This window comes from Phocoena sinus, chromosome 9 (assembly GCF_008692025.1).
Source record: "Phocoena sinus isolate mPhoSin1 chromosome 9, mPhoSin1.pri, whole genome shotgun sequence".
Lineage (NCBI taxonomy): Eukaryota > Metazoa > Chordata > Mammalia > Artiodactyla > Phocoenidae > Phocoena > Phocoena sinus.
Genome location: NC_045771.1, coordinates 57209678 through 57223091, shown reverse-complemented (window position 1 = coordinate 57223091; position 13414 = coordinate 57209678). Strand labels below are relative to the sequence as shown.

Genomic DNA, 13414 nt, shown 5'->3' with positions numbered 1-13414 from the left:
TCCCCAGAGTTACTCAGTAAAGAAAACAATGCCTAAAACAAGTAAACAAGTGGTATATACCAATATCTAGAAAAAGGCCTTGCCTCCAAATTAGTTACCGCACATGATAATTTGCTACTAATACATGACAACTTCCCACCAAATGTACAAAATAAAAGTAATAAAAATTGGAAACCCTATGTACATGTTAGGAAGCAGGGGATTCACAGAATGTCTTCTGCAGACAACCTGCCTGTCATCCTAGTCTAATGATGGTGACAGTAACTCACGGGCTGTTATAAGGGATAAAGGAGATAACATATATGAGAGGCCAAAAATGGTGTCTTGTACATGGTAAGCACTCTTCAAGTGTTGACCATTATTCTGAATGTCACAGAGAAATGCTTTTTTTTATCTTATCAAAACAGAAATAAAGAATTAAGTAAATGTCTCAAAGCACAATATGACTCACCTGTATTTTAGGATTACAGATCCTCAACCCTTTGATTAGGAATTTTATAGATTTCTACTAACAAATATGAAGCCAGCATTTTTATTTTATCTTCGCCTCTTTAAAGCAGGAAGTCATGGTTATAAGTACAGTACTCTGCCTTTATTAAATTAAAACTTTCACTATAATCATTAACCATTATTTGATTTTCTTTTGTATTTGATTTTTGTTTTCATAATTTCCCCAGTTTAAATTTATATAAAATCCATCATAAATAATACCTGTCTCTGCAACTTTATTTCTTTGCCCAAATCAGATTACACTTCAGACTACTTCTGTTTTGTCCCTATGAGTACTCAATTTCCATGTATGAGACCAGCAACTTACATCCCAATGATCAAAAGGAGCCTGTGAGATGATTTGTGATTCCTTTTCTTTTCAGAAAAAGTTTCAGCAAAACTCAACAGAGTGTTTATATGCAGCCCTCAGTTTCTCTCAAACCCACCCTAATCAGGCTTTCCCCCTCACCACTCCACAGAAGCGCTGTTGTCAGGTCATCGACGACCTTATTGCTGCTCAGTCCAAAGGCTCATTCTTATTCTCACCTTCCACGGCCCATCTGTAGCATTTAACACAGCTGATCACTCCCTCTTCTTGTAAATTCTTTATGTGGCTTCCAGGACCCACTCGATTTGGATGTTCTCTATCCAACAAATATTTATTCAGCTTCTGCTACAGGGCAGGTGCTCTTCGAGTTGCAGCAGACTGCTCACTTCACTGGCTGCTCCTTCTCAATCCGCCTTCCTAGATCCACCTCTTCTCCCGACCTTGAAACACTGAATCCTCAAAAGCTCCAACTGTGGACTCGTTTTATTTCTACAATCACTCCATTGGTGATCTTAGTCAATCTGTATACCCTCTTTATTCTCATAACTCCTAAATTTTTATCTATACCCTGAATTTCTCCTCAGAAATTCAGGCTTTTAGCCAACTGCCTATTTTCTTTCTCCAAATATCCAAGAGGCTTTGAAATGAACAAGTCTTAAAACTTTCTCCCTTCCTTCAATCTGTTCCTCTCTCAGCCTTACCCACCTCACTAAATGGCAATTCCAGTCTTCCAATTGCTGGGGCCAAACCATTTGGAGTCAACCTTGAAGCTTCTCTTTCTCTCACAGCCCAAATCCAATCTATTAAGAAATCCTGTCAACTCCACATTTACGATACATCCACAATCTGACCTCTTCTCAACACGTCCACCACTTAGCACCCTGAGTGAGGTCCATACCGTATCTCACTTGGATTACTGCATTAGCATCCTTATTGGTCTCCCTGGCCTTGCTATGCGTGAGGAGAAAAGTAGAGGAGATGAGATGAGGATGAGGGTCTATGTGATCAGGCTTCCTGCCCTCAGCTCTCTGACCTCATCTCCTACTACTTCTCTCCTCACTCACTTCACTCCACCCACACCGCCCTTTGCTGCTCCTCAAACATGCTCCTGCCTCAAGGCTTCCGCATCTGCTTTTCCTTCCACCCAGAATGCTCCTTCCCAGACATCCTCAGAGTTTACTCCCTCACCTCCTTCAGGTTTTTACTCAAATGTCACCTTCTCAGTGAGGCCTTCCATGGCCACCCTATCTAAAATTATAAATGACCCCAAATTGCCAATAACTCGCAGGATTCCTTATCCTCTATTCCTCCAAAGCATGTATCACCACGTCTGCCTTAGCACTTGGTTTTGTTAACTGCTACATCCCCCAAACTTAGAATGGTGCCTGGCACATAGTGTTAAATAATCATTTGTTGAATGAACTGAAACAACAGAGCCCAGCAGGCTAACAAAGCCTGCTCTACACTCTCCTCCAAACCAAGATCCTTGGAAAGCTGAAATGCCAAAAACTCTAAGTTTCATAGACCTTAATTTCACATCTCTCCACATCAACAACAATATATTATCAGCATATTCTTTAGCCTCACAAAAAAGAAACATCTTTATGTATATTTATTTGTAATACTACTATGTTTAACCTAACAACAAACAGTACAAATAAAATCCCCAATGTAACTCTAGGCAGTACCCTACTTTCCTACCTCGTAGATTCATGAAATGTGTATTAATAATGATTAAACACGTGGAAGTCAAGCCATAAACAAATATAATTAGGATGACTTTTAAAATACGTGTGAAACTCTGAATTTTACCTCACCTTTTACACAGTGTAGTTCCAGCTTTTGGTATGTGCTCTTTAGTTCAGTTTTTTTTTTTTCATCCCAACTAACCACAGATTTTACCTGCTCAATCCAATAAACAACTGATTGAGGCTGAAGAGTTCATTTTCAGAACAATTTCACTACATTTAAGAGACATAAACTTATTATCACTGGTATCTGGACTTCTGTATTTTTCTCTCCCACTCACTATTACAAAATAGGGTTAGAAAACAAACCAGCCAGGACTTCCCAGCGGTTGAGAATCCGCCTGCCAATGCAGGCGACACAGGTTCGAGCCCTGGTCTGGGAAGATCCCACATGCCATGGAGCAACTAAGCCTGTGCACCACAACTACTGAGACTGCACTCTACAGCCCACAAGTAACAACTACTGAGCCCACGTGCTGCAACTACTGAAACCCATGCGCTAGAGCCTGTGCTCCGCAACAAGAGAAGCCACCACAGTGAGAAGCCCGCACACCACAACAAAGAGTAGCCCCCGCTCACTGCAACTAGAGAAAGCCCGTGCACAGTAACAAAGACCCAATGCAGCCAAAAATAAAATAAATAAATTTATTTTTTAAAAAAAGAAAACAAACTAATCAAAGTTGCTATACAATGATGACAATATCAACTGTGCTGAACTGCCAGCAAGCAACAGGAGAGAGCACCAAACTTAGCTGAGGCACAAAAGTCCAAATTCAGCATCCCAGAGGCAGTTTAGGGGTATTGGTGGCATAATGTACAAAGCTGTATATTGTTTTAAAAATCAAATGCGGGACTTCCCTGATAGTGCAGTGGTTAAGAATCCACCTGCAAATGCAGGGGACAAGGGTTCAAACCCTGGTCCAGGAAGATCCCACATGCCGCGGAGCAACTAAGCCCGTGCACCACAACTACTGAGCCTGCACTCCAGAGCCCACGAGCCACAACTATTGAGTCCACGTGCAACAACTACTGAAGCCCGCGCACCTAGAGCCCGTGCCCTGAAACAAGAGAAGCCACCGCAATGAGAAGCCCGTGCACTGCAACAAAGAGTAGCCCCCGCTCGCTGCAACTAGAGAAAGCCCGTGCGCAGCAATGAAGACCCAATGCGGCCAAAAATAAATAAATAAATAAAATTATTTTTAAAAAAAATCAAACGGATACCAAAGTCAGCCTGAAATCAACTATTGTTTGAATTACTGCTGGCTTCCAGTTTTCCCGCTTTCCAAGCATCAATTCAGTCACTGAGATGATCTCTATGATCACGCACTTCTTTGATAAGGCCCAGGAACTGTGGCAACTCCTTTATCTCTTTACCTTGATCATATCATATACACATCACCACTAGGAAAGCCCCATGTGATACATGTTATCATTCCTATTTTAAAGATGTGAAAACAGATGCTCAAAAAAGTTAGGTAAGTTGCTCAAGGTCACACAGCTACTACAGGATGGAGCAGGACTCAAACCTATCCTCAAAAAAGAAGTGTTATGAAGCGTAAGACCAGGACTCAACAAATGTGAGGGACTGCCAACTGTTATTACACACTTAATTAAATCTCTTATTATTCACAGAACTTCTAAATTTTATTTTCATGACATTAACCATATAATTTGACAAAAGTAAAATAAACACATAGGATTCGTGTATTCTTCACCAGAGATCTACAATCTATTCAGCTATCTCTCAAATTCTAAACTATCAAATAAGAATTTAATTTGGCATTTGTAGTCTTTTTTTAATCAACAAAAAAATTCACAAATGAAACTTTCACTAAATGATCATCCTCCACAGTCTCCAAAGTTCCCAAAATCACACTGATTTAAAACTTTAAATTACCCTTCTCTCATATAAAAATAATAAAGAATGGCCAATTCTAGTAAAATATTAGAGTTGAAATAAATAAAAGTATCTAAAACCAAAGCATAATCAATAAGTACATAAAAGTAAGTTTCTGCCACTTCTAATTTGAAGGAAGCTGACACATTATTAGGAAGTCCCTAACATTTATGAGATGAGACCGAAAACAGCCAAAGTTTTTATTCATGAATTAGCATTCTGGCAAAAAATAAAAGACCATTATTTTGCCATGACAATGATTTTTTTTTAAGTATCATTTCACATACACTAACTTACTGATGACTCCGATAACAGAACTGTGAGACAGGATGAACAAAAATAATTATTATTCTCATTTTCACATCCGGAAACTTAAAGCTACTAGATTTAGGGACTTGCCCAAAGTCATAAAGCTATCAATTCTGTCTTCAAATTATCTGCTTTTTTCACTCTTTCTAGTCATCTTTATTGCACAGACCTCACTTCCCTACCCAGGCCATCCTCACAGACGATGGGCAGCTTGGATAAAGGGAACCCTGCAGGGTAGTTAGGGCTATCACCGGACAGCTGGCAAAAGGCAGAAAAGGACGAACAAATGTAGCCTCCGACTTCCTCACTGACCTCATCTAAAGGAATGTTTCTGGGTCACCAGGATCCACCTGAGCAGGGCTCCAAACCTGGCGGCTTAGATGAGTTTTCCAGGGTGTGCTCGAGCTTTATGGTGCCCCGACACCTGCCACAACCTATAATTTGGTTATCTGCCTGCCTGCGGCCCAGGGACAGAACATCTCGGCTCCTCTTCCAGGAGAGATGAAAGAGACCTTTGCTTCAGCCTCTGCGACTTACCTGCCGGGTCATAAGAGATTTGATTCTTTGCATGTCGAATTCGTGAGGGGGCACCTTGCCGCAGAGAACTAACAAATCACACAGAACTACCAGACAGCCGGTCCCAACACAGGGAAGCCATAGTGAGTGGTCACGTGGAGCTGCCGAGCTGGGTTTCCCTTCCTTTCCCAGGGCATTCTGGGAATTGTAGTCCCCCGGCTGCCGTCGGCACCTGCAGTGGAGGCGAGAGGACGGCCCAGGTACTACATTTCCCGGCAAGGAAAGCAGCTGCCGCTTCGGTTAAGCCCCACAAATCTTGTTGCTTTGAGAGACCACGGCGGTCGCCGGCCTTTAAGGCGGTTCTTGCTTTCGGTAGCTGCTCCGGCGAGGCGAAAACCTAACTCATAGGTGACCAGACATTGAGCAACAGGAGCAAACACTGAGAAGACAGTATGTAAACCAGACTGACATGACCCCCCCCGCCCCAGGAGTGTGGTGGCGGAAACCCCACCTGGTCTTGAGGGGCGGAGTGAGAGGACGACAGACTCACGCGAAGGAACGGGAACGCCAGGGACGGGAAGGCTCCAAGAGGTGACCTGAGAACTTGGCACTCCCCAGGTGGCGCAGGGCTTGGCCTGAGGAAAAGAGTGGTCCACGTTGTCCAATGGCGGCTGTCCAGGTTAGGGCTGTTCTTCCTCAGTATTGGCATCCAGAGCAGAAAACTAAAACCAAAGGATTTAATCCCCACCTATCATTTTACCACCTGTGTAATCTAAGGCAAGTCAAGATGGAAAATATAAGTACACATGTCACTTTAACGTCCTCTTTTCAACTTTTAGCAGTTTAGCTAAACTGGGGAAAGCAATAGGGGAGTGGTTCGGGGCTCAATTTAAGAAAGAACTTTCCAATTATGAGAATACCAGAAAAAAAAAAAAAGTGACCCAGAGCTAACAATTAACAGTAGATAACATTTATTGAGAGCTTACTACCTGTCAAAAACTCTGCTAGTAGCTTTACGTTTGGTATCTCATTTATCCACACAAGCATCATATGGAGTTGGTACTATTATCCCCATTTTAAAGATGAGGAATCTGAGGTACGGAGAAATTAAGTAACTTGCCTAAGGTTACTGCAGATGTGCAAGCAGAAAATGCAGGGCTGTTTATCCAGATGTTTTAAGTAAGGCTACCAAGGATTTTCTTTTTGCATTTATTTCAATTAATGTTTATTAGGAAATAATAAAACACAGACCTATGATTTCAAAGATATTTCTTAGGACAACTAAAGAAATGTTAAAGTGTGCCAAACTAATGAAAAATATTAGATAAACAACAGTAGTGGGTGATAGTCAGATATGGCAAAAATAATAAAGTGGTGTGCAAATGGGGGACACTAATATAGAGGTTATTGGCAACTCTGAAATTCTAGTTTTTGACCTCTCAGCATCTTGTCTTATGAATTTTTTACAAATGAGGTTGTAATATTTGACTTAGGGTTTTGTAAGGATAAGTGAGAGCATGTAAGTGAATGCAATTTATAAATTGTAAAACACCTTACGATTATGAAGTATTATAGTCATAATTCTGCCCAGTTTTCTGCTCCAACAGAACCACGCTGTTCATAGTTCTGTCATTGTGCTTGACAGTTCCTTTTAAAATGATATGCTTACCTATATGGTTTTCTGACTCTGTTACTTCTAACCCCATGAAGAAATTTCAGTACTTTTTGGGCAACCTTAGTTTAGTTCATTCTTCACCTGCTCTAATCTTAATTGCCAGAGAGTTCTTACTGTGTGAAAGTCTTCAGTATTTAGAAGTCCCTGAAAGTATCAAAGAGACAGAAACTGCTGACCATATTAGCATATAAAATGAAACCCAATTCAGTAAACATTTGTTGATTATTGGGCACTAGTTAACACTATCCTAAGCACTTCAGATTAATAAAATACAGTTTTGACCTTTAAGGAGTTTACAATTTAGTTGAAAAGCATATATTAGGGGTGATTCAAGTCCAGTAGTTCTCAAACTTGACTGTTCAGATTCACCTGAGGAGGATGCCGTTGTTATTGTTATCATTTTTGCGGGAGTTCTTTGTTTAAGGTCAAGAGATTCTTATAGGCAACCAGTCTAGCATTTAAAATCTACTCTTTAGAATGAGAAAATGAATCCGTCTAAGGTTCTGAGGTCACAGGACTAGAACCCAGATCCAAACCCAGAATTTTTCCCCTCAATACACAAAGTTGCAGGTGACAAAAAAAAAAAAAAAAAGTTTTTTTCATTTTATGTATTTGGTTTTTTCCTATCCGCCAAACTAGGGAAGCGAGTGTTTTCTGTATCTACTTGACCCTGAAGAGGCAAGAAAGCATTACAACTTTGTTTAACTCTAATACTCTACACTTTAGTTTACTTCTTATTAACTAAAATGAAGTGGACAGCCAGGCCTCTAAAAGTTCGAAGGCTATAACTATAATATTGGAGGCATGTAAAGTAAATCAGTGCTGTTGCCTAAATAAAATACATTTTCTAATTCAGCATACCCTAACACTATAGAAAATAACTGAGCCACCCATGCTACCTTTTTAACTCCCTAAACTAAAAAATAAAAACAAAAACCTAGAGCCCTAAAGAGCACTTTTTAAAAGGTGAAGTATGTCATTTCATTTCCATTTTTCAAAAATACACATATGAGGGCTTCCCTGGTGGCGCAGTGGTTGAGAGTCCGCCTGCCAATGCAGGGGACACAGGTTCGTGTCCCGGTCCAGGAAGACCCCACATGCCGCAGAGCGGCTAGGCCCGTGAACCATGGCCACTGAGCCTGCGCGTCTGGAGCCTGTGCTCCGCAAGGGAGAGGCTACAACAGTGAGAGCCCCGTGTACCGCAAAACAAACAAACAAACAAACAAACAAAAAAAACATACATATATGAGACTTAGAACTTTCACAGTTGCCTGAGGGTCATTAGTGGTAGGCCAGAGCAAACTAGTGGAGGGTGTGGATGGCCTGCCAGTAAGTCTTGAGGAGAACCTGTTGGACAGCCGTCCCTTGGTAAAGGGGTGCCAGCCCCATTTTTGTAGATTGGAACATCCAGGCTAAGAATTAAGTAAGTTGATCTGATTCAGGGCAGTAGCGTTAGCAGTAAAGTAAGATAAGGACATATTTCTGATGGCCCAAATAGGAGGAGCCCCTGGAAGCTTAAATAAAAGCTGAGATCCTGGTTTGATTAGGCAGATACATTTCTAGTCATCCTATAAATATCAAAGCAGCAGAAAGATGTGGCCTCCCCAGGATGATGTAACTACACTTCCTGAGCAAGCAGTAGGAGAAAACAGGACACTTGCCAAAGATAAAGCAGTGACCTGGAGAAGGGCCCTGGAAGGAAAACACTGCTGTATAGTCATTTAGGGGCCATATCAGTAGATTAGGGCTTCTGGGTAGGAGTGAACACTAGCACAGGCATAGGCAATTAAGATGGCCTCCTCTAGCAGCCAGCTCTCCCTTGTAAACTCTAATCTTTCCTAAGACCTATCGAATTAGAATATAAGACAGGGCTTTCTTTCCCCAGTTCTTCTTACTCCCCACTGCCCTATGTTGACCTTGGCATTGGCATGTCACCACCTCTCATTCCCAATTCTTCCTACGATTCTAAAGCACTCATATGCTACTAGTAAATAATGAATGTGGATGTTTGAAATGCATATGGAAGACTCTTTGCTTTATAAAGCAAGACAAGCCTTACTTAAAATTTAAACAAACTTGACAGTAAACTGCAGTGTGAGTTGAGAAGTGACAAAAAAGCCTTGCAGTCACCCCCACCCAAACCCATACACACACACACACTACCCCCAGTAGCTTCTGGCATTGTTTGCAGTTTAGTCACCATGGATACAGATTGCTTAATATAATCAGTTTTTCCACTTTAAATGCAAATATAAGATCAATAAACAAGCTCCTGAACTGTATGGTAAATCAGAGCCCCTCAGTAGGTTACAGGTGAGATGTGAGATGTTGATGGTGGGAAATTTCTTATAATGATAAAACACTAAACCATCTTTAATAATCATGTAAAAATGGAAAGCAATTGAAGTTATATATTTTTTAACATCTTTATTGGAGTATAATTGCTTACAATGGTGTGTTAGTTTCTGTTTTATAACAAAGTGAATCAGCTATACATATACCTATATCCCCATATCTCTTCCCTCTTGCATCTCCCTCCCTCCCACCCTCCCTATCCCACCCCTCTAGGTGGTCACAAAGCACCGAGCTGATCTCCCTGTGCTATGCAGCTGCTTCCCACTAGCTATCGATTTTATATTTGGTAGTGTATATATGTCCATGCCACTCTCTCACTTTGTTCCAGCTTACCCTTCCCCCTCCCCATGTCCTCAAGTCCATTCTCTAGTAGCTCACGTCTTTATTCCCGTCCTGCCCTAGGTTCTTCATGACTTTTTTTTTCTTTTTTAGATTCCATATATATGCGTTGGCATACGGTATTTGTTTCTCTCTTTCTGACTTACTTCACTCTGTATGACAGACTCTATGTCCATCCATCTCACTACAAATAACTCAATTTCATTTCTTTTTATGGCTGAGTAATATTCCATTGTATATATGTGCCACATCTTCTTTATCCATTCATCCGATGATGGACACTTAGGTTGCTTCCATGTCCTGGCTATTGTAAATAGAGCTGCAATGAACATTGTGGTACATGTCACTTTTTGAATTATGGTTTTCTCAGGGTATATGCCCCATAGTGGGATTGCTGGGTCATATGGTAGTTCTATTTTTAGTTTTTTAAGGAACCTCCATACTGTTCTCCATAGTGGCTGTATCAATTTACATTCCCACCAGCAGTGCAAGAGGGTTCCCTTTTCTCCACACCCTCTCCAGCATTTATTGTTTGTAGATTTTTTGATGATGGCCATTCTGACTGGTGTGAGATAATATCGCATTGTAGTTTTGATTTGCATTTCTCTAATGATTAATGATGTTGAGTATTCTTTCATGTGTTTGTTGGCCATCTGTATGTCTTCTTTGGAGAAATGTCTGTTTAAGTCTTCTGCCCATTTTTGGATTGAGTTGTTTGTTTTTTTGATAGTGAGCTGCATGAGCTGCTTGTAAATTTTGGAGATTAATCCTTTGTCAGTTGCTTCATTTGCAAGTATTTTCTACCATTCTGAGGGTTGTCTTTTTGTCTTGTTTATGGTTTCCTTTGCTGTGCAAAAGCTTTTAAATTGCATTAGGTCCCATTTGTTTATTTTTGTTTTTATTTCCATTTCTCTAGGGGGTGGATCAAAAAGGATCTTGCTGTGATTTATGTCACAGAGTGTTCTGCCTATGTTTTCCTCTAAGAGTTTTATAGTGTCTGGCCTTACATTTAGGTCTTTAATCCATTTTGAGTTTATTTTTGTGTATGGTGTTAGGGAGTGTTCTAATTTCATTCTTTTACATGTAGCTGTCCAGTTTTCCCAGCACCACTTATTGAAGAGGATGTCTTTTATCCATTGTATATTATTGCCTCCTTTAACATTATCTTGTGTGGCTTCCTGTGTAAACATCCTGAATTCAGAAATAACTCCAGCAGCTAAGATTTTATTCCTACTATCTGCCACTAGAGGGCGCATTATCATGGTTCTGTGACAACACTTTCTCAGGATGTGCCAGACAGGCGTTATCGTTTTTTACTGTGTGCCATGACATGAAAAGATGACCTAATTCATTTTGGAATTTAATTTATTTATGTAACATCTGTTATCACTATGTCATAAAGGATTTTTTAATATAACACAAAAAAACAAAAAAAATCTCAGAATAAATATCAGTCCTTTAGATAGAGTAAATTTAACATTAGGAAAAATTTACTCCATCATCTTTATTTCTCCCACTTTGCCTAAGACCCAAAACACTTTATCATGAGCCAGCACTGTTGCTGAAAAGCACTAGAAAGAGCTTATTTAATAAAAAACAATTAGAGATTAATATTGATTTAAAAGATGTGAGGGGGCGTCTATGTGCTATATATAGAACTTCAATATTACTTTCCAAATTGTATTTTGTGCAATCCAATATTAAAATTTATACGCATTTCTTAAGCATCAACTGAGAATCAGAGGACATGGGCCAAGGAACATTTGGGTTTATTTCTGGGGGAACAACTTAACAAAAATACTAGTTAACCACTATGCTAGATCCATAGATGAATAAGACCAGTCTTTGTATTAGATGAGCCCAGAGGGAAAATAAACATGCAATAAAATCAATTGAGGTTAATGAGATAAGTGCTGAAATAATGCTGCTATCTCTAAATTACACATGCAAGATTTAGAGATAGCACAGAGAAAATTGTGGTGTAATAATTACCAGGGAGAAGCTCTTACCATTTTTCTGAAGCTTGGAGAGGTCATAAAGTGACCTCTGAAGAGGCCTCAGATTTTCCAATAGTCATTTATTTTCTTTGCCTGTAGAAACTGTTCTGGAAGCTTCAATGCTAAAAGTGTTTCCAAACTTGAACTCCAAAATAACTATCATTCCTTTTTTTTTACCTTTAATTACACTTGAGGACTATTCTTCCTTCCCCTATTATCACTGAACTTCTTCAGTGAGACTTTACTTTAAAAAAATGATTTATGCAAGGAATTTTGCTTGATTAGATGCAGATTTTTATTTTATATAGCAAAGGCTTGGACTAGAACCTTCTTGCAGTAGATGAAATGAAATAGAAGTTAACTTATAACTTAGTAAATTAAGCGGAAGTGCACAGACTGCCTGCTGCCATGGCAGTGAAAAGGCCAGGCAGAAAATCTGTAGCCCAGATACCACCGTAAGAGGCAAGATTGTCTCTGGGCCTTGGTTCACTTATTCTGTGCTTCAGTTGTGAAAATGTGACCTCAGATATTATCTTTTGGTTTAAGCTTTTATTTATAATTACACACGGTCCATGATTCAGTGTCACTTGGAAACACACCTGTGGTTTGCTTTTAAAAATTACATGAATCCATAGATTCAATAAAACCATGGCAGACATTTGTAACAGGAAGTACTACATAGAAAAATACACATTTAAAGACATTAAGGCGCTCTATTTTCTTTGGTATAACTTTTACATGTTACTTAGTGACTTCATGGTGATTTATAACTGTTTAGCAGATACATGAAATACTGCAATTTTCATTGAAAAAAATTTTAATTTCAAAATAATGGCATCGTTTTACATGATAGGAAACCCGCTTTTGTTTTTCAGGAAATTTCACAATATGCTCTCATTATGAAAGCATACTGGGTTTCATTAGAGTCACCCTAAAGGATGTTTTCCTTCATGTGATTATTAATAACTAAGAATAATTCATGAAATATGCTGACAATTACTGATAATCGCTAAGAAGCTGTTCTGAAAGTCACAAGCCTGTTTTTTTGCAGAGCATATAACAGGTGTTCCCACTCCCTGTGTCCTTTGTATACACATTCATTCTGTATTCAAATCACAGAAGCAAGAGGCAGGCTAGGGTATGTTACCTCACTGCTAATTTCCCTGGCAAATAAACCAGCAGCTGCTGGTCCATGAACCAAGTTAACACCAGGAACAAGGCACTGTATGCATGGGACAGGATGCTTTCATGGAGCCCTTCAGCAGCACGGTTGGGGTCTTTCAGTGCAAAATATACCTCCTTCTCTTAGGTAAGGCACTGCATGAAGTTTGTTCTAGCTACCTTTTTATTAAATCGTGGGCATAAGGTAAATATTTGCTTTAGGCTGTAGATTCACTCAGATAATTGAAGAACAGCTCAGAATTTTAAACAGTAACACACTTTGTTCCAGCAAAGAAACAGGATCATTTAGGAGAAGTGAGGTTCAATAAATAGATGGTTATTGTTTTCTTAGGACAACAGTTATTGTGAGTAGCACTCATTAAGAAAGTTAAGACATTCTAAAAACTTAATGAATCTCTTCTTTTTACAGAGTTTATATATAGGTTCAACACTTTTTAATGCATTCTACTTTGGCAAATATTCTTGTAGATCATGAATTTGTGACCACTTACAGTGAAACTTAAAACAAGTTTTGAACATAGTTTTGGGCTGTTTTAATTAAAGATATTGTGGCAAACTGTTAGCTCTACCTATTTTTTA

The 13414-nt window shown here is 39.5% G+C and overlaps 2 protein-coding genes across 16 annotated transcripts in view; one reads left to right on the top strand and one right to left on the bottom strand.

Moving 5' to 3' along the window:
• The window catches only part of VPS50 (VPS50 subunit of EARP/GARPII complex), a 141254-nt gene extending 135796 nt beyond the window's left edge, over window positions 1–5458 (bottom strand). For 2 of the 3 annotated variants that reach the window (XR_004351529.1, XM_032643674.1), the window contains exon 1: window positions 5309–5449. Coding sequence is in view for 2 of the 3 variants with exons in the window: in XM_032643674.1 (XP_032499565.1) it covers window positions 5309–5341 (33 nt within the window). In the remaining variant the exon portion in view is untranslated. Of the gene's footprint in view, window positions 1–5308 lie in introns of all 3 variants that reach the window. The other variant, XM_032643673.1, reaches the window with a different exon arrangement.
• A 147-nt stretch (window positions 5459–5605) lies between these two features.
• HEPACAM2 (HEPACAM family member 2) overlaps window positions 5606–13414 on the top strand; it is a 66080-nt gene continuing 58271 nt past the window's right edge. For 7 of the 13 annotated variants that reach the window (XR_004351547.1, XR_004351544.1, XR_004351546.1 and 4 more), the window contains exon 1: window positions 12826–12962. Coding sequence is in view for 5 of the 13 variants with exons in the window: in XM_032643908.1 (XP_032499799.1) it covers window positions 12884–12962 (79 nt within the window). In the remaining 8 variants the exon portion in view is untranslated. Of the gene's footprint in view, window positions 6065–12825; window positions 12963–13414 lie in introns of those variants that run through there. The other 6 variants (XM_032643912.1, XM_032643910.1, XM_032643911.1 and 3 more) reach the window with 5 other exon arrangements.